This window comes from Ammospiza nelsoni, chromosome 1 (assembly GCF_027579445.1).
Source record: "Ammospiza nelsoni isolate bAmmNel1 chromosome 1, bAmmNel1.pri, whole genome shotgun sequence".
Taxonomy (NCBI): domain Eukaryota; kingdom Metazoa; phylum Chordata; class Aves; order Passeriformes; family Passerellidae; genus Ammospiza; species Ammospiza nelsoni.
Window position 1 is genome coordinate 155,198,207 of NC_080633.1, and position 20,214 is coordinate 155,218,420.

Here is a 20,214-nt window from a genome sequence, read left to right on the forward strand (position 1 = left end):
TGCACAGTATGATGCTGCCTTTAATTAAATGTGTGCTGTCCTGCTGGAGGCAGGGACTGCTCTAGCATGGCTGGACTGGTGGGCTTGAAATTCTCTGAGGAGAAATGAGGGGTGAGGAGACTGAGGAGCACCTTAGCATGGGCACTTCCAGGGCTGAAGGGTTGGCAGAACCTCTGCCTTGGAGCCCTTGGCTCCTGTTGGAGGAGTGGCCACACAACAGGCACGGCTGGGGTGCTTGGTCCCTGGAGAAAATCACCTGTTACCAGCACTGCTGGCCCAGGGCTGCTGCCTGGGGCAGCCTGGCTTGTCACAGGTTGTTTTTGAGGAAGAGGAGTGTGGGAGAACAGGTTGTAAAAGAGTAGAGATGGTGCTGAAGGCAATCTCACCCCTGATGAATTGCAGCTGTACTAATTACCGAAGAGTGGGGACAGCCTTATCCTTAATAGTCCCAGGTGTGTCCAATAAGGATGGGTGTTAGAAAAGAGGGGGTTAGCTGGGTGAGAGTCCTTCAGAGTCAGAGTTTGCTGGCTGTGCTGTGAGCAGGAAGGGTCAGGATGTGCTGTGAGGGACAGACAGACTCAGGTGGCTGTGCAAGGGGCAGGAAGGAGTTGGCTGGTCCTGCAGAAGGAAAAAGGAAGAAGAGCAGGAGGCGATGTTGTGTGGAGCTGCCCTGGAAGTTTACAGAGAAGGTATGAGAGTTTTTTTCACTGTAGGATAACAAACTGATGGTGCCAGTCAGTTTGAGTCTGCTGTTAATTGGTGCCAAGCACCAGCACTGGTAAATGGTGCCCTGTGTGAGGAGAGAACACCTACAAGGGAGGTGTCTGAGCCTTGCTGTTCGGGCAGCAGAGCTGGGAGCACCATGGTGGTTTGGCTGCAGGAGCAGAGTCTCTGTCCCATTCCAGAGCCAAGATTGTGTGCTTGTGGTGTAGAGCCTGTTCCTGATTCCAGCTGTGCAAATTGTCACCACCTGCTTCCAGAGCCCTTGGCATGAGTGTGGCATTGTTGTAGCTCTGTGGTTAGGCTGGTGCTTGCCTCCTTTTCCCCTGGCACGTGTCCTGCTCTGCTCCAGAAGTGCTGCTGTTTGGTACCTGCAGAGGTTCTGCACTGGAACCTGCCTAAAGCTGCTGGGCTGGGGGAAGGATGTCCCCAGAGCCTGTGAGGACACTGGGCAGTCCCCCCTTTGTGTCTGCTCTTAGCAGGAGGGTCCTGGGGCCAAGGCAGCTCCACAAGCTGTGCTGAGCACAGCATGGCTCCTTCTCCATGGAGGAGCCCAGCTGTCTGTCTGTCTGTCTGTCCTCCTCTCTGTCTGTACCTCTTTTCACAGGTACAGGTGAGAACACGGGGAGCACGAGGTGATGCTGGGGAACAAAGACTCCCCTATATCCTGGCTCCCTTCCCATGACATTATGAGATTAGACACCAGGTGAAGGGAGAGCTGGAGCTTAGCCCTGCTTAGGCCAGAAACCCTTTTTTTGTAGCCTCAGGAAAACAAAGGTTTGGGAAAGAGTGGTGGTGCTGGCCTGGGAGGGGGGATCAGCCTGCTTGCAGTCACATTTGATGTTTTCCAGGAGCCAGGCTCAGCAGCCAGACACTTTCTGTGTTTCCCTGGCAGTGCAGGTGAATCTCCTGCAGGTGTGCAGGAGCACCCAGGCTGGTGTTGCCCTTGTGGGCACAGGGATGGGCACAGGGCTCGGAGCTTGCTGCAGACACCAGCGGGCTGCCAGGGAGCTCGGTGGCTCTGTCCCTGACCCTGCCATGCTCCATCAGGGGGTTCCAGGCCTGCAGCCCGTTCCCCCTTGCCAGAGCAGCTGCAGCAGCCCCCTGGGCCAGCGTGGGGGTGGCTGTGGTGGCCCAGCACTGTCACCCCACAGCCAGTCTGCCTCTCTGTCCCCAATCCTCATGGTTGGCTTTCCAGGCCTGCCCTTGGGACTTTACTCTTTCTGGGAAATGGCATAGCTGAGTGGTGGCTCAGAGGGTTTGTCCTGAGCCTTTTATCCATTGTCCTTTCTCCCTTTTTCATTTTCCACCTCTTGGTCTGGCTGAATGAGTGAGTGGGGGGCGGACCAAGGCTCTGCCAAGCATCAGCTGCAGCAGGAGGGAGATGTGGGGGTGGTGTCTGAATTCCTGGCATCACTGGACACTGTGCTTCTCTTAGGTCACCTCACAGCCCCAGCAGCCCTTTGTTCATGTCCTGGGGCTCTGCTGCAGCCTCAGCACTCTTGCTGGGAGCTTCACAGACACATCACATCAGCTGGACAGACACAACTTGGAGGCTTGGTCACGGCAGGGAGGGGATGGAACCTGCTGCAGATGGTTCCTTAAGGACAGAGAATGGGCTTAGAGGGCCCTTTGAGATTCTGCTGTGTGTGTACATGTCACTTGTGACTATGCTGTGTGTGTATGCATGTCACATGTGACTCTGGTATGTGTGTGACTGCTGTGTGTATGCATGTCACATGTGACTCTGCGGTGTGTGTACATGTGTGTGACTGCTGTGCATGCATGTCATGTGTGATGTGTGTGTGCATGTGTCTGACTGCTGTGTGTGCGTGTCACATGTGACTGCTGTGTGAATACATGTCACATGTGACTCTGATGTGTGTGCATGTCACAAGGCATTGCTGTGTGTGCACATCCTGCCCCAGGGGCTGTAGCTGACCTCTCTCTGAGCAGAGCTTGGACCACCTGGGACAGCAGGTCCCTTCCAGGCTCACCCCCTGCGTGGCTCTGCATGGATCTCTGTGCTGCAGGTTGCCTTGTGGAGCGAGCTGCTGTCCCTGACAGCCTGGCCCTCCTCCACCTGCCCCTGTGCATTTCTGGGGCTGTTGGTTCTCCAGAACATCCCCTGCTGTCTGGACATGCCTGGCAGCTCCGTTCTGGAGCCTGCAGGGCCTGGGATGCCTCCCTGGTGCTGCTCCAGGCTGAGGACAGGTTCAGTCTCTGGGGCAGGTTTGGAGCAGGACAGTTGTTTCCCCATGCAGGGGGTGAGGAAGGGGTATAAGGGGATACAGTATGGGTAAATGAAGGTGGTACAGAATCTAATCTTATCCCCTAAAGAGTTGCAGCTGAACCAGTTACTAAAGATTAGGAGCAGGCCTGATGTTAACAGGCCACACCTGTAGCCAATAAGAACAGTGTTATAAAAGAGTGGATTGGTGGGATCTAGAGTCAGTTGGCTGCTGCAAGGACAAGGAGGAGTCAGTGCTAGAGGAGATGCCTACAAGAAACATCAAGGAGGTATGAAACTAGCAATATGGAACATTTGCAATGTAATGACAATAGAACTCTTGATACATAATGACAACACAGGGGTCCTGTTGTCCCTGCTCAGGAGTGGCTCATCTCATCCTGAGCTTGGCCAGTGCCTCCTCCAGTGTCACCCATCCATGCTGCTGGTGCTGGCCCATTGTGCCACGCTGGGTTATGAGGGCAGAGGGTTGTTCCTGGCTCAGGTGGGCATTTCCTTCCTCCTGGGAGCACTCTGCTGTGGACCTGGAGCTGTGCCCTGCCCTGCCTGAGGTGCAGGCACACCTTGGGTTGTTCCTGGCTCAGATGGGCATCTCCTTCCTCCCAGGAGCACTCTGCTTCCCTGTGGGCCTGGAGCTGTGCCCTGCCTGAGGTACAGGCACACCTCGCGGTTCCCCAGGGACTTTGGTGCCCCTTGCTGGCTGGCCGGCTGTGCCAGTGGGCGTTGGCCATGCTGGAGGATCATGTGCAGGGTCAGCCGTGGGTGCGTGGGGCTGCCCAGGTGTTCCCCTGCTCGGCAGGAGCCAAAGGTGAGTGTGGCAGGGCAGGCTGTGTGTGCTGCTCCCAGCGTGTCTGGTTCCCAAACCGGCTGAGCCTGCTCCTGTTCCTGTGGGTAACACCAGGCCAGCCCAGAGTGGGGTGTGGGAGTGTTCCTGGGGCAGGACTGGCCTCCCCATGAGGGTGAGCATGGCTGGGCTGGCTCTGCTTCACAGAACCACAGAATAATGAGCTTGCAAGAGACCTCTGCCCATGCCCTAACACCTTGACTATAGCACCAAGTGCCATGTCCAGGCTTTTTTTAAACACATCCAGAGATGGTGATTCTGCCACCTCCCTGGGAAGAGCATTCCAGGGCTTTATTGTTCTTTCAGTGAAAAATTTATTCCTAATACCCAACCTGTACCTTTCCTGATGTAGCTTGAGACTGTGTCCTCTGGTTCTGTCAGTGCTGCCCAGTGGGAGAGACTGACCCCGCCTGTCTGCAGCCTCCCCTCAGGAAGGTGTAGAGAGCAATAAGGTCACCTCTAAGCCTCCTCTTCTCCAGGCTGAGCACCCCCAGCTCCTTCAAACGTTCCTCACAGGGTTTGTGTTCCCAGCCCCTCTCCAGCCTCGTTGCCTCCTCTGGATGTGCTCAAGCATCTCACCATCCTCCCCCAAACTGAGGGCCGAGAACTGGACACGGTGCTTGGCTGCTGCAGGGGCTGACCTGGACGGGCTCATTTTGGGCACAGCTTTGGCTGTCACTGTGTGATCCTGCTGTCAGCACTGGGGTTTCCTCTTCCATGAACTGATGTCAAATGCAGTGCTCTGGATCAGACGGCTCGCTAATAATTGTGTGGAGTTTCATCCTTTGTCACTCCTGCATAAATCAGCCAGTTGGAACTGGCCCAGAGCAGGCCACAGGGATGATTAGAGGGCTGGAGCACCTCTCCAGTGATGAAAGGCTGAGACACTTGGGATTGTTCAGCTGGGAGAAGAGAGAGCTCTAGGAGACCTTAGTGCAGGCTTTCAGTACCTGCAGGGGCTGCAGGAAAGCTGGAGAGGGACTTTGCACAAGGGCTTGGAGGGACAGCACCAGGGGAATGGCTTCCCACTGCCAGAGGGCAGGGATGAATGGGATATTGGGCAGGAATTGTTCCCTGGCAGGGTGGGGAGGCCCTGGCACAGGGTGCCCAGAGACACTGTGGCTGCCCCATCCCTGGAAATGTCCAAGGCCAGGCTGGGTAGGGTTTGGAGCAGTCTGGGACAGTGAAAGGTGTCCCTGCCCATAGCAGCAAGTGGGATTGGGTGATCTTGAAGGTCCCTTTCTACCCAAACCTTTCTATGGTTTGGCACCCCAAAGCTGCCATCACATACCTTCCAGTCAAAACAGAGTTCAGCACTGAAATCCCAGTACCAGGTGTCTCCAATCTCCAGTTTAGGGGGGAAAAAAAACCCACCCTGTGCCAAGGACAGGATGCAGAAAGCAAGAGGCAGGTCTGTAGAGAGGAGCTGTGGGACTTGTGGATGTGGAGGGATTGTGGGGTGTCACTGGGCGGGGTTTGGCCAAATTCTGCTGGTTCCATCCCATGGGTGATGCTGACCACACTCAGTGTGTGACTGGCGGCAGCAGTGAGGGGTGTTTGAGGGGTTTTATTGGTTTCACTGGGGCCAAGAGGCTGCCCTGGGAGGAGGGCATGTGGTGGAGCCAGGGCCCCGAGGCGTTTTGGGCCATCCCCTATGGTTTGAGCAGCCTGCCCTGGCCTCATCCTCATCCTGTCCTGAGCAGGAGCTGCACTGGAGATCTCCCAGGTACCTTCCACCATGAATTATTGCATGGCTCTGTGATGGAGGTCTGTGATACACAAAGGATTGGAAGGATATTATATCTGGTCATAGCTCAGTCCCTTTTGACTGAAAAAGCCATGGGTCTAGGTTGCCCCCTTTTGTCTTTCTTAAAGTTAATTTAGTTTCAGAACTTAGCGAAACACTTGAATGTGTTTGCATACATTTGGCTCTCAAGGGGCTGCTGAGGGAGGATGTTACATCTGAAAACCTGCTGAGGAACCTGAATTTCACAGTTTTCTGCCTTTTTTTGCAGTGTTGTCATTTTGTGGAGCATTTCTTACCTTTTGGCATATGGTTCTTCACAAACTCTTTATACCTGTCCCTAATTAATGACTATTTAATGTATTTCCAGTTGGCTGCACTGTGTCTGCTGTGGGCATTTTAAGAGCTTATGTCCCTGAATTTGCATTGCAGGACAGTTTTGTAGCTGTTTTCTGCCTTATCTACCCTGTGAATACTCCCATGCTTCAACAGAGAATATCTTTGTAGTGCACCCTGCTTGGCAAAGGCTTTTTCCCCCAGTGACACCCAGCTGCTCTTATGTTTTTAGGGTTTTTTTGTTAGTGATAACTTCCATCGCACTCTGAGATGCTGGAATATTCCTGTGCTGATTCTGGATTCCTGTGTGCTGGAATTTTTCTGTGCTGGTCCTTGTGGGCTTTGGGCTGCCAGGAAACAGGGAGAGATTGGGCTTACCTTTTTTTCAAACTTCTGTTTTTAATCTACTCTGAGTCCAGTTTGGACACTGAGGGATCTGGGTTGGGCAGATTTGGTGTTATTTTATTTTATAGATCAGCAAACATTGAAGTTTGGGGGGAGTTTCTCTTTAAATGTGGTGCCAAATCCAGGGGTTTGCTTTGTCAGCTCTGGGAATTGGGATAAGCTTTGATTAGCAAAAGGGATAATTGCCAGTCTGCAGAGACGTGTAATCAAGATTTCACTCTTAGTTCTAGTAAGAATTTAAAAATCATTTTGTTCTCACTTTCAAGTGTCACAAGTGAATCTCCTGTGCAGCCTTTGCTTTGAGTTGTTGGCTGAGCTGAAGGCTTCAGCTCCCAGAACACTGAGCTGGAAATGACATGGAAATTCATGCCAGAGGCAGCGTTTGCAGCTCTTGGTCACATCCTCTTGCCATCTCTCTTTGGCAAACATAAAACCTGCATTCAGGCATGAAAACACTGCAATTCTCACATTTGTTTTTCTGGCTACCACTGTTGGCTGGTTTTACTTGTTGTCACATCTACATGTTTTATTCAGGTCCAGTGTAAGTGATTCTGCCAAGGGGGACACAGCTCCTGCAGTTCTGCACGTGGGCTGTGCCCAGCTCTGGCAGTGCCAGGGGGTTCAGAAACCTTTTTTCTAAGAAAAAGAAAGGAGCTGGGAGCTGCTGCACCACACGCAGCCTGGGTTTATTCATTTAATACACCTAAATTGTCCTTTAAAAGTGTGGAGATGTGTTCTGAGGCCCCCTGTGCCCTGGGCAGCAGTGCTCAGCCCCTGTGGTTGTTTTCCAGTGTGCAGACTCTGGCAGGCCAGCACCATGTCTTGTCTGGAATTTCCTTGCATTCTAAAATTAGGAGAAGGCTCTAGGAAACAATAGCAAATCAAGTCTGTAAACTCCTGCTCCTCTGGATCTTTGTTGTCATTGAGACTTTCACCCACTTCCTTTTCACTGAGCTGGTCTGCATGAGATAAACTGAGCTAAACAGGGCCACTGATGAGCTGGTGAGAGGGGTTATCTTTAAATTTATTTACTCATTGCACAGTTATTATGGTCCTTTAGGACATCAGAGGTGTGAATTTCCCGTCAGTGCTGTCCATCCCTGATCACACCCCTGTGCAGAGTGGGAGCAGGAGAGCAGCTGGGGTTTGTGCCCATCAGACACACACCTGAGCCCAGCAGTGTGTCCTGTGGGATTGGAGCTGCAGAGCCTTGGGTGTATGCAGAAACTGCTCCAGGTACACCTGCAGAGCTTGTGGTGGTCACTGCAGGAGGGGGAGCAGCTCCCTTGTGCCCTGTGCATCTTCTCAGGGTTCTGTTTGCTCCTCCTTTGCTCTGCTCTGTGCTCGTTTTCTGCAGTGTTGGGGGTGCTCCACACCTGGAGGTACCTGCAGGAGTTCCTGGGGAGCTGTGCCCAACAGCTCCTATGCAGGTGGACACCTGGAAAGGCACCAGGAGTTCCTGTTGAGCTCTGCCCAGCAGCTCCTGTGCAGGTGGGCACCCGGAAAGGTACCTGGAAAGGCACCAGGAGTTCCTGTTAAGCCCTGCCCAGCAGCTCCTGTGCAGGTGGGCACCTGGAAAGGCTCCAGGAGTTCCTGGGGAGCCCTGCCCAGCAGCTCCTGTGCAGGTGGCTACCTGGAAAGGCACCTGGAAAGGCACCAGGAGTTCCTGGGGAGCTCTGCCCAGCAGCTCCTGTGCAGGTGGCTACCTGGAAAGGCACCTGGAAAGGCACCAGGAGTTCCTGGGGAGCTCTGCCCAGCAGCTCCTGTGCAGGTGGGCACCTGGAAAGGCTCCAGGAGTTCCTGGGGAGCCCTGCCCAGCAGCTCCTGTGCTCCTGGAAAGGCACCTGAGGAGGGGGGCTCAGAGCCTGCTCTGGTCTGGTCCCTGTCAGTGTGGGCTGCAGGAGGAGCCCTGACCCTGGCCGTGCTTTGGGACCTCAGGATGACCCCAGGGTTGCCTCTCCTGTGCTGCTGTGGCCCCTCCCTGCCTCTGCTGGGGACAAACACGGGGTGATGTAATTTAGACATGGCCTGTGCCTGTCCCTGCCCAGACCTGAGTTTGTCCTCGGTCACTTGTGAGCGGTTTCTGCAGTGGCCCCACGTTGTTGTTTGTTGTTCCCAGCGCTCAGAAACACTCCAGGAAATGCAGCGAACACCCCAGCCCTGGTTCCCATCCTGTCCAGGAGCTGACCTCTGGCAGTGGTTAGGATCAGCTGCAGTATGTGGTCAGTTGATAATTACAGTCCATTGTGTTTACTGAGCTCGCTGGGGCTGTGGTGACTTGAAGGAGTGATTGGTGGATCCTGGAATTTCCCATTTGCAGCTGATGGACTTCTGGGAGCCCCGAGGGATGTGTGAAAAAGTCAGATGTTGTGAGGGCCCTTCCAGCCACCATTCCCATGGCTGTGGTGTTTCTAGAAAGGAGTTTTTATGCCTTGTTTAGTTCAGTGTTACCTGGGGCCGTGCTAACAGCTCACCTGTGCCTTTTCCACCTGGCACCTGCTCCTGATGTCCTCACCAAACATGCTGTGCAGCAGCAGGGACAGCTCTCTGGGCTACTGCTCTCCTGTGTTTCTCCTTTGTTGGTCCTCTGAACCTGCCCCACAAACTCAGGTGACTGCTGCAAGCTGCTCTAGGTGACCTCCCTGTGGTGCTGGGCTTCAGAGCCTGAGGGGAGCTGTTATTGTAGGAAACGGGGAATGTCTGGTCTGTGTCCTGTGCAGGAGGGAGGAGAGCAGTGGGGTCCCAGATGCTAAACGAATGATCAACCTGAACTCATTCATGCCTTTTTTCTTGTACCCCCATCCCTTGTCACCATCATATTTTCTGAAAAATCCCCTTGCCCAGGATTCTTCTCCTGGGAAGCCTCAGAGAAAAATGAAAACCATAATTATCTGATTTGCTTTTCCTGTGTTTTGCTGCTTTGGAATGTGTTTGGACATTGTTTAACAACAGGTTTAATTGGTTTCATGTGAATTGTGTTTACTATTGGCCAATTACGGCCAAGTTGTGTGAGGCTCTGGAGAGTCATGAGTTTTTTGTTATTATCTTTTAGCCTTCTGTCTGTATCCTTTCTGTATTCTTTACTATAGTATTCTTTAATATAATATAGATCGTAAAATAATAAATTAGCCCTCTAAGAACACGGAGTCAGATTCATCATTCCTCACCTTTGTTGGGGCACCCCACAAATACAAGAATCCCTTCATGGGGGTTCTGATCCATGCAGTGGCTGCCCCTGGTGGGATGGGGTGGTGGGAGCAGGCAGGCTCTCAGGGGGGATGCTCAGGCTTCCCCTGAGATGAGGATGTGGTGTTGACCCCAGAGTTGCTGCTGCTGACCCCGTTGTGTCCCTTTGTCCCAGCCTTTCTTCAGGCTCCTGAACCTGCGCAAGCTGGGCCTGAGCGACAATGAGATCCAGAGGCTGCCCCCCGAGGTGGCCAACTTCATGCAGCTGGTGGAGCTGGACATCTCCCGCAACGGTGAGCCCAGAGCTGGGCAGCAGCGGTGCCCGAACCCCACCGTGCCCTCATGCTGGGGGGAAGCTGTGCCCTCCTCGCCCTCAGCGCTCCTCAGCTCTGACTGGGCTTGTGCTGCTGTGTCTCAGGCTGCCACCACTAACTGCTGTCCCATTTTCTCATGCCTCTTTTGTTCTTTCACCTGTTTTTTTCCAGACATTCCAGAAATTCCTGAGAGCATCAAGTTCTGCAAATCCCTGGAAATCGCAGACTTCAGTGGGAATCCTCTCTCCAGGTAGGAAGGCACATGCAGCCCATTAGTCCAGCTGAGAGGGAGAACTGGGATTGCACATTGTGCCTGGCTTTCTCTGATCTTCATTTTATAATTTTGTCCTTGTGAAGCCAAGGCTGGGGTTGCCCTGCCTCTTCCAAAGCTGCAGTGTCTGCTCTCCTGGCACTGGAAGTGTTCCTGGCACTCTCCTGGCACTGGAACGCTTGGTGCTGGAGGAGCTGAGTGAGCTCCATCCTCGGGGCCTGGGGCTGTGAGTGATGAGCTGCTGTTGTACTGGTGCCAGCAGTGAGGACTTCTGTCCTCTTGCAATGAGTTTGTTGCTCTCTTTGCACTGGTCACAAGCCTGAATGGATAAGGGCTTGTGCTGCAGAGCAGAAAAAGCCTGCATGCAATGCTCTGCACCCCAGAGCCCCTTTTGGGCCCCACTCTCTGCCCTTTTTGCCCCCTCTTAGCCCCTTTTCCACCTCTCTATTATTCAGAACTAAGGACAGCTATGCTTTGTACCCCTTTTATCTCAGTGCCCAGAGCTGTGCCCAAGCAGGAATTGTCCTTCAGTACTCTGGAGCTTTTAATGCATAAATTTGGGATCCAGTGTGGCTCCCGTGCCTCAGTGAGCCAAATTTCCAGGCACTGGTGTCCTGCTGCAGGGTCCCTGTGTGGTCCCAGGTGTCCCTTTGTGCTCAGGGCAGGTGCTGCCCAGGTTTGAGGCACATTAACTCTGCTCCCTCTCCTGGTGCCAGGCCCTGCTGCTGTGGGACAAGCTTCCCTGTTGGTGACAATCCCTGCACCACAGGAGTGACCAGCACTTTCTGCACCAGGAGTTATTTGTCAGAGCTTTTCTGCTCAAGGTCAGATGAGTTGGGGGGTGGGTGCTGAGGGATCTGTATGAGCTGCCTGCAGAGCAATTTCCTCCAGGAATTTCCTTCCAGGGCTTTTCCCTGTTCTGTCACACCTTGGGTGTGTTGTGATGGTGCCTGGCCCTGGGGAGTGCTGCAATGCCATCTGCAGGGATATCCTTTGTTTTGGGCACTTGGAATCCTTGGGAGCCCTCCTTTCCTCAAGTAAATGCTCCCATGGCAGGGTTTAGACTGGGATTTGTGCTCAGGTACTGCAGGGCTGGGTTTGCCATCCTGGACAGGTAATGTCTGGTGCAGGTGGGTTTTGTGCTCTGGGAAGCAGAGCTTGTTCTGGATCAGCAGCCAGGGTTGGTGATGGCTCCTGTTCTCCTTTCCACACGTTGATGCAAGCTGGGATGAGATTGGCTTTGGTGGATATGAGTGTTTTGGGGCATTGTGTGCTTTGCACACAGCATTAATGGAGTCTGTTCATGTTCTCACAGGCTGCCTGAGGGCTTCACCCAGCTTCGGAGCCTGGGCCACCTGGCCCTGAACGATGTGTCCCTGCAGAGCCTCCCCACTGACATTGGGAAGTGAGTATGGCCTGTTCTGGGGAGGGCTGGGCTGGGGACACCTTGCTGCTGGCACCAGGACAGTGGCAGCACCTGCAGGGACAAGCCAGGGTTGTTAAAACACCTTCCTACTGAGGTTCTGCTCCCTGCTGGGGTTTGTGGCACAGCAAGGATTGATCCAGTCTCCTCAGTCCAGTTTTCCCTGTGTTCTCAGTGCCCATTTGCCCCTTTCCAAGCAGGTGTGAGCTGCCTGATGATGTTTGATTCAGATTTGTGCTGCTGGCCAGTGGCCTCGTGGGGTGCAGTGCCTCTCCCATGGGGTTTGCCCTTCCTCATGAGAGGGGTTTGACCTTTCTGGGGAGGCAGTCCTGTTGTGGCAGCGTGTTCCTTGTCCTGAGTGTGGGCACAGTGTTGTTCCTTGTGGCTGCAGCAAGCACCTGTGTCCACAGAGCCATTTTCATCGTGTGTCTGTTCACATCTCCATCCACATGTGCACACTCATGCATTGCACAGGACACCAGGGGTGGTTCCAAGGGAAGGGACATGAGCAGCCCCTGGTATCCCTGAGCCCTGTCCAGTGAACCTGGCTTTCTTGCTCCCTTTTCTCTTGCAGTTTGGCAAACCTGGTGACTTTGGAGCTGCGTGAGAACCTGCTAAAGACTCTCCCCACGTGAGTGTCTGTCTGGGGGCTGCAGGAGTCTCCTGCCTGGTCCTTCCTGCTGCTCCCTCAGGGACCAGGGCAGGCACCATCACCTGGCTGGGGAGGGCTCAGGCTGGGCACAAATTGGCTGCACCTTGCTGGATTTCCTTAAATTGGGGCGAGGAGGGAGAGGATGGTGCAGGGCTGAAGAGTAGCAAAGGATGTTCAGAGTCTGCACTCAGCCTGTGTAAGGATTGGTTTAGAATAGGCAGGGCTCCCAAAACCAGCTGCTGGAAATAGTGAGAACCCCATTTTTCCTGAAGAGCCGGAGCAGGGTGGATTATTTTGGAAAGAAAGAGAAAACTGTGGATGGGTGTGTAGGAGGAGCTCTGTGCACAGTGAGGTTCAGGATTTGAGGAGCACAGCTGAAGGGTCCATTTTGCTCTTGACATCTGTTCTGTTGGATATCCCTCCTGTTTATTCTGGGTGGGATAACTGCCTCCCCTGCAGCAAAGCTAAGCCAGCAAGGGAGAAGAGGTAAGTGTTGTTCCATGTGCTGGAGTCAGGGATAGGGATGAGTTCATGGCAGGGAACATGGTTCATGGTGGAGGTGATGCTCTCAGGTGGATGGACGTGGAGAACTGCCCAGTTGCTACTTCAGTCTTTGCTCTGGCTCTATCAGAGTTTGTTGAGTTTTCTGCCCTCCAGCAGCTCTGTTAGCTCATTGCCTGCCTGCTCATGCATCCCACTGATGATTCCCCCAGCTTGCCTTGGAGTCACTGAAAGGATTCTGCTGACTCCTTCTTGAGCAGCAGCTGTTTTGGGGCCACCTGAACCCCTCAGGGAAGGTGTGATGTGTGCAGCTGCTGTCACAGCTGTCTTCACAGCTCTCTTGCAGTTCTTTTTGAGCAGCAGTTGTTTTGGGGCCACCTGAACTCCTCAGGGAAGGTGTGATGTGTGCAGCTGCTGTCACACCTGTCCTCAGATTACAGCTCCTGGCAGGAGCTCAGTTTGTCTGCTGGCACTACCCCTGTAGGAGCACAGATCAGAATCACAAATGGCCTGGTCTGATGCCAGCCAGCACATCCCTTGTGCCCAGCAGTGACCCTGTCACAGAAAGGTGACAGGAAGGGACAGCTGAGATGGTCCCATGTGGAGTGTCACCACACAGGGCAATCTGGGTTAGAGCTCCTTATTCTGGAGCCCCAGGATGGTTTGGCTTGGAAGGGACCTCAAGGCTCATCACATTCCAGCCCATTGCCTTGGGCAGGGATTAGAGCTCCTTATCATGGAACCCCAGGATGGTTTGGGTTGGAAAGGACCTTAAGGCTCATGATGTTCCAGCCCATTATTGCCTTGGGCAGGGGCACTTTCCAAGGTGCGGGGAGCTCCAAGCCTCGTCCGGCCTGGCCTTGGACACTTATTGTGGGCTGAGAACTGGCAAGCAGAGGAGTTGGGGTCCTGGTGTGGCTGCTCTTGTGTCTGTTCCTGTCCTGGTGCTCACACAGGCAGCTACCACAGCTGGCTGACCCCATGTCAGCAAAGGGTGCAGCAGCTTCATCCAGGGCTGAGCTTCCAAACTGCAGAGTGTCACTGTGATGTTTTCTGAAAAATCCCTTCACCAGGATTTCTTTTGGGAAGTTGAGGAGCCTCAGAGAAAAATGTAAATGATAATTATCTGATTGCTTCTCCTTGTGTTTTGCTGCTTTAGAATGTGGTAGGTGATTCTTTCATGGGTTCCATGTGAATTGTGTTGTCTTAATAACCAATCACAGCCAGCTGTGTCAGACTCTCTGAGGAGTCACAAGTTTTTATTATTCATTCTTCTGTCTGTATCCTTTCTCTTTATTTAGTATAGTTTTAGTATATAATTTCTTTTAATATAATATAATGTCATAAAATACTAAATCAACCTTCTGAGAACTTGGAGTCAAATTCTCATCTCTCACCTTATCCTAAAAATCCATCAACACCACAGCAGAGAAGTTACTCCCAGTAGCTTTTGGCCATCTCAGAGCCACCAAGTCTCTGGAGTCTTGAGAATTCAGTCTGTAGCCACAGCCCTTGGGTTTCTGGGGAGATCTCTCCTGCCCAGTGCTGGGTGTTTGGGGAGATCTCTCCTGCCCAGTGCTGGGTTTCTGGGTAGATCTCTCCTGCCCAGTGCTGGGTTTCTGGGTAGATCTCTCTTGCCCAGTGCTCCCAGTCGCCCTTTGGTAGATTTGGGTGCCATCCAGCAGGATGCTGGTAGTGTGCTGTGAGATTTTGGTGTTTTCACTGGAAGGTTAATGCAGGTTTGATACTCACTCTGTAATGCAAATTCAGCTTCTTTTCATCTTTCCCTGTCATTTTTCAAACCAGGACACTCCCCAATTCCCCAAATAGTATTTTGGGGTGATTTCCAGAAGTAGAACATGGATCTTGAAGGCTAAGGTGGTTCTGATCAGAGGTGTCAGTCGAGTACAGGATGGCAGGCCATGGCCAAACCCCTTTCAGTGATGCTGTGGGGTTCTCTGCCTCAGGCCCTTGGCTGACTGGCTGCACAAAAACAGCTCTAAATGAGGTCAGGGGGCCTTGCCAAAGAGGAGAATGACTTAAACAAGAAATGGCTGGTGCTTTGTTGCCAGGGTTCCTGAGCCTAGTGAATAGAGAGGTGGGCTTCAATGCTGAGAGTTTGGAGCAGCAAAATGCATCAGGGTCCTTTTGGTATTTTGTTGTTGTAGAGCTTTTTGAAAGGTCCATCTTGCAGTGACCTTTGTTTGCCAGAATTCCATGTAATTGGTCAGTCTTCTGATATTGACTGAGCTCTGGAATGGTGCAGCTTGTGCAGCAGGTGATCACCCTCATTTCTCCCATGCAGCTGGGATGCAGCCAGAGACTTGGGAAGGACAGCTCTCCTGGATTCCTGTGGAATGGTGGAGGGTGGCCTACACTGAGGCCTTTTGCCAGATGTCATCAGTGTGGATTCCCCAGGTTGCTTGTTCCTGTTTTGGGAATTCAGGCTGTGAAGGTGCAGAGGGACACTCAGGGCTGTCTGTGGATCCCCCAGATGTGGATTCTCCAGGTCACTTGTTCCTGTTTTGGGAATTCAGGCTGTGAAGGTGCAGAGGGACAGTCAGGGCTGCATCACCTCCAGAGGAGTCAAAGTTGGTGCACATTCATGGTGAAGGAGTGCTGTGCAGCAGGGTCCTCTGGGTGAAACTGCTGATAAAGCTTTGCTGGAGTTTATCTCAAAATCCACCGCTGCATGCAGCAGGAAATTCATTTTCCTGCATAGCCCAGATGTTTTTACAGGCAAGACAGTTCCCTTTTATTGCACCCCCAACAGCCCTGGTTTGGGTAGCCTTGAGAGGGGGACCTGTTTCCAGAGAAATGTGGGGATTTCTCTGTTTGGACAGTTCCTGAAGAGGAGAATGAAGCTGTTCCCTGCTGGGGGAGTGGGCAGGGCTGGCAGCTGGCACACAGTAAGGGGCAGCAGCCCTCTGGGGAGCTGGAGTGGATGGGTCAGACTCAGGTGTGAGCACCTGGACCATGTCATGAGAACCCCCCCATGGGTTTGTGGGACTGCAGGGCTGGCCCAGCCCCAGGTGTGGTGTGTGGGGTGCTCAGGGCTGTTGGTGTGGGTGAGGACAGGTCCTGTGCAGTGCCTTCATCGTGAGCTTCTGTCTGTACCACTCCCCTCACCCGAGACATCAGGCCACTGTCGTGTTCCCTTCCTCTTCAGAAGCACGAGCATCCTGTTTGGGGAAGGCTGTGGAATTTGTCATTGCTCCCTTCCCTGCAGCTGTGTGCTCCCCTTGCCCCCCACACATGTCCTGTCCTCTGCTGAGCCCCTCCTGTTGCCTGTCAGTCCGTGCCCAGCTCCCTGTCCTCGCTGGGGAGCAGCAGCCGTGGGAAGGTGTGGCTGCTCACCTGCTGTGCTTGCAATCACAGGGTTGTTGTGGTGGGGGGAGCAGAGGGCAAACTGGTACTGGTGGGACTGCTGGAGCCTCTGAACCATTCCCTGGGGTGAGCAGTCTGGCCTGGGGAAGGGAGCAGCTCCACAAAGTGCTGGGCTCAGAGGGACTGTGGGAAAGGCCAGATTGCCCCACCTGCTGCAGGAGTTACTGGAGATGGTGTGGTTTGTGCAATGTGTGTCCCAGGTGCTAACCTTCCGCTCTTTATTTCTTGTTTTATCTCTCTGTGCCCTGTGCCTCGCAGCTCCCTCTCCTTCCTTGTCAAGTTAGAGCAGTTGGATCTCGGTGGCAATGACCTGGAAGTGCTGGTAGGTGAGGGCTGCTGGGGAGGGGCTCGGGGGGTTGGCAGGGGTTTCCACCTGCAATGCAAAGAGACAGGCCCTCAGGTTATTGGGGAGGTTCTGATCTGGCCAGCATGGCCCAGTCACCATTCCCAGGTGAATTTTCTCTCCATGTGTCAGCCCCTGTGTCCTGCTGGCCTCACACTCTGCCTGCACTGTCCTTTCCAGGCTCTGGGATGGAGATTCTTCCTGTCTGGCTGCCAAGGATCTTTCCTTTCCAGCAGGACTCTGTGCTTCCCTTCTCTGTCCTGCACTGCCCCCACCTGTTTTCCTTCTCGTCCAGCTTCCTGCCTTTCTGCTTTCTGATGTGATTTCTGCCCCACACAGTGCTGGGCCACTCCATGTTGCCCATGGCAGTGAGGGTAGCCCAGTGTGGGGGCTCTCTCCATGGAGGGCTCAGCATGTGGAGAGCAAGGGCACAGTCTGAGTTGAGGTTATCTGGGCATTTGGGGCCACCCTGTGATATTCTGCAATTTGCAGCTGTGGATTAAGCTGTTACTGGATCTTCCTCTTTGTGTTCTGGTGGGGGTTTTGGCGGAAAGCTGGGAGGCACAGGGGCTTGTGCAGCTCAGCTGTGCACAGGCTGAGCTCACCTGTGAGAATATGTGTGTGACACTGAGCCATGCTCCAGTGGGACAGACTCCAAACCCTGATTGCCTCGGGGGCTGTGGGATGTGCACATGTGTCTGTCACAGCTGATGGTGCCACTGGGTCATCTTGAGCTGGGCAGTGGTACCCAAATGTTCATTTTCATGTCTGAGAGGAGGAGATGCATTCCTTATGTAAGGCCAGAATTTCCAACCCCCTGGAATCACGGAATCATTTAGGTTGGAAAAACCATCTGAGACCACTGAGTTCAGCCACTCTCCCAGCATTGCCAAGGCCACCACTAACCCATGTCCCCAAGTGCCACATCCACACAGCTGTTAAGTCACCCCAGGGGTGAGGACTCCACCTCTGCCCAGGGCAGCCTGTGCAGGGGCTGGACAGCCCTTTCCAGGAGGAGTTTTCCCAGTATCCAACCTAAACCTCCTCGGCACAATTTGAGACTGTTTGTCCTGTCCCTTGTTCCCTGGAAGCAGAGCCTGACCCCTGCCTGGCTCCATTCTCCTGCCAGGGAGCTGCAGAAAGCAGCATCTCCCCTGAGCCCCGTTGTGCCCCAGTTCCTGAGCTGCTCTCCACCAGAGCTGTGCTGCAGGCTCGGCTCTCCTTGCCTGCTGACACAGCCCTGCTGATGCTGTCAGTGTTTGCCATCCCACTGCAGCCATCCCAGACATTCCCAGTGCGCTCCCAGGGTGAGAGGCACAGCAGTGCCTGGCTGTGCAGAGTGCTGTGTGTGCACACCCTCAAGCAGCCTCTCCCTGTCCCTGGAGGGGCTGATGTCCTGGTGATGTCCTCACTGTGCTGTCTCTGCAGCCGGACACTCTGGGTGCGCTCCCGAACCTGCGCGAGCTGTGGCTGGACAGGAACCAGCTCTCGGCTCTGCCACCGGTGAGTGTCTGCCCAGCACTCCCTTCCCTTCCCTTCCCTTCCCTAAACTTCCCTTCCCTAAACTTCCCTTCCCTAAACTTCCCTTCCCTAAACTTCCCTTCCCTTCCCTAAACTTCCCTTCCCTTCCCTAAACTTCCCTTCCCTTCCCTAAACTTCCCTTCCCTAAACTTCCCTTCCCTAAACTTCCCTTCCCTAAACTTCCCTTCCCTACTGCTCCCTGAGCCATGAACACACATCCACCCTTTCCCCTTCCCCTTTCCCTTTCCACTTCCCTTCCAACTTCCCTTCCTTAAACTTTCCTAAACTTCCCTGCCCTGCTCCTCCCTGAGCCATGAGCACACACCCACCCCAGCCCTGCCTCTCCCTGAGCCGTGGGCCTTCCTCTCTGTGCAGGAGCTGGGCAACCTGCGCCGCCTGGTGTGCCTGGACGTGTCAGAGAACAAGCTGGAGCAGCTGCCCAACGAGGTCAGCGGGCTGGTGGCCCTGACGGACCTGCTGCTGTCACAGAACCTGCTGGAATGCATTCCCGATGGGATCGGTGAGTGCCGCCAGCTGGGGGAGCTGCAGGGCTGCCTTGGCAGGAAACAGGAACTTGTTTGTGCCAGGGAATCAGGGATTCAAGGATACAGCCATGGAGGGTGGGACAGGTGAGCTCTGCAGGGCAGTGCAGGGGCTCTGTGTGTGCCAGGCAATCAGGGATTCATGGACACAGCCATAGTGGGTGGGACAGGTGAGCTCTGCATGACAGTGCAGGTGCTTTGTCTGTGCAGGGAATCAGGGATTCATGGACACAGCCATAGTGGGTGGGACAGGTGAGCTCTGCAGGGCAGTGCAGGTGCTTTGTCTGTGACCAGGGAATCAGGGATTCATGGACACAGCCATAGAGGGCAGGAGCAGTGGGTGGGACAGGTGAGCAGAGCTCTGCAGGACAGTGCAGGTGCTCTGTGTGTGCCAGGGAATCAGGGATTCATGGACACAGCCATGGAGGGTGGGACAGGTGAGCTCTGCAGGACAGTGCAGGTGCTTTGTCTGTGCCTGGGAATCAGGGATTCATGGACACAGCCATACAGGGCAGGAGCAGTGGGTGGGACAGGTGAGCAGAGCTCTGCAGGACAGTGCAGGTGTTTCATCTGTGACCAGGCCTGCTGGGAGGAAAAGCAGAGCCTGTGTGGTTGGGTTGTGTGACCCTGGATGGGATCACAGGTGAGTGTAGAGCAGCACCCTTCACTCTGGCACAGCTCACGCCTAACTTGTCGCCCTGGCCAGGTCAGCTGAAGCAGCTCTCCATCCTCAAGGTGGACCAGAACAGGCTGACAGACATGACAGAGTCGATTGGCGACTGTGAGAACCTGTCTGAGCTCATCCTGACTGAGAACATGCTGACGGTGAGTGCACAGCAGACACCTGCCTCACAGAATCACTGTGGAAGACACCTTCAAGGCCATTGAGTCCAACCCAGCCTTAACACCTCAACTAAGCCCTGGCACCCAGTGCCACATCCAGGCTTTGTTAAACACACCCAGGGATGGTGACTCCACCACCTCCCCAGGCAGCGATTCCAGAACTTTATCACCCTTTCCATGAAAAACTTTTTCCTAATATCCAGCCTAAATTTCCCTTGGTGCAGCTTGAGAGTGTGTGCTCTGGTTCTGTCATTCCCAGAGACAGAGCCCAGCCCCAGCTGATCACAGCCACCTTTCAGGAGCTGTGCAGAGTGATGAGCCTCTCCCAGGCTGTTCACTGCAGCCAGCTGCAGGGATCCCTTCCCTTCTTCTGCCCTCCCAGCTGAATTCCTGAGCTGCTCCAGCTGCTTCTACAGTTTCACCAAATTCACACAAGTTTGGAAGCTGCTTTCTCTCACTGACTTTTTTCCCCCAAATCATTCTCTGGGATGCTGGGATTGCCCATCCCATAGCCCATCCCATCTGACAGGTGCCAGACCCCATTCCAGGCTGCATTTCTGAGGGATTTTTTTGGGATGGTGTGATTGAAAATGGCCCTGCTCCAAACTGCCTGTGATTTGATTGGTAAAACAGGAGGATTGGGAACAGGCAGATAAACAGAAGAGAAGTCTTGACCAGTGGTTCTGTGTTGAGGGGAAGAGTTGGCACAGATCAGTCTATGAGCCTGAGGGAAAACCTGTCCCAAAGATGTCCCGAAAATGTTTTCCCAAATGTGTCTGTTGGGACAGAAGGCAGCTTGCTCCCCAGGCTGAGGGCTCTGCCTTTACCTGTGTGTGTTTACCCTTTCCTCTTGTGAGACAGAGTGGAAATTTTCCAGAGTAGAAATCTATTTTGATTTAGGTGACGTGTACATCTTTGAGTTAAGTCTGTA

General features: G+C 53.8%; 1 protein-coding gene across 2 annotated transcripts in view; it reads left to right on the forward strand.

Moving 5' to 3' along the window:
• Positions 1-20,214, forward strand: part of SCRIB (scribble planar cell polarity protein) — a 127,819-nt gene that overhangs the window by 13,016 nt on the left and 94,589 nt on the right. For both annotated transcript variants that reach the window (XM_059468822.1, XM_059468814.1), the window contains exons 2-9: positions 9,662-9,779; positions 9,972-10,050; positions 11,387-11,476; positions 12,069-12,125; positions 16,293-16,356; positions 17,806-17,880; positions 18,274-18,418; positions 19,147-19,265. In XM_059468822.1, coding sequence (XP_059324805.1) covers positions 9,662-9,779; positions 9,972-10,050; positions 11,387-11,476; positions 12,069-12,125; positions 16,293-16,356; positions 17,806-17,880; positions 18,274-18,418; positions 19,147-19,265 — 747 coding nt within the window. The remainder of the gene's footprint in view (positions 1-9,661; positions 9,780-9,971; positions 10,051-11,386; positions 11,477-12,068; positions 12,126-16,292; positions 16,357-17,805; positions 17,881-18,273; positions 18,419-19,146; positions 19,266-20,214) is intronic.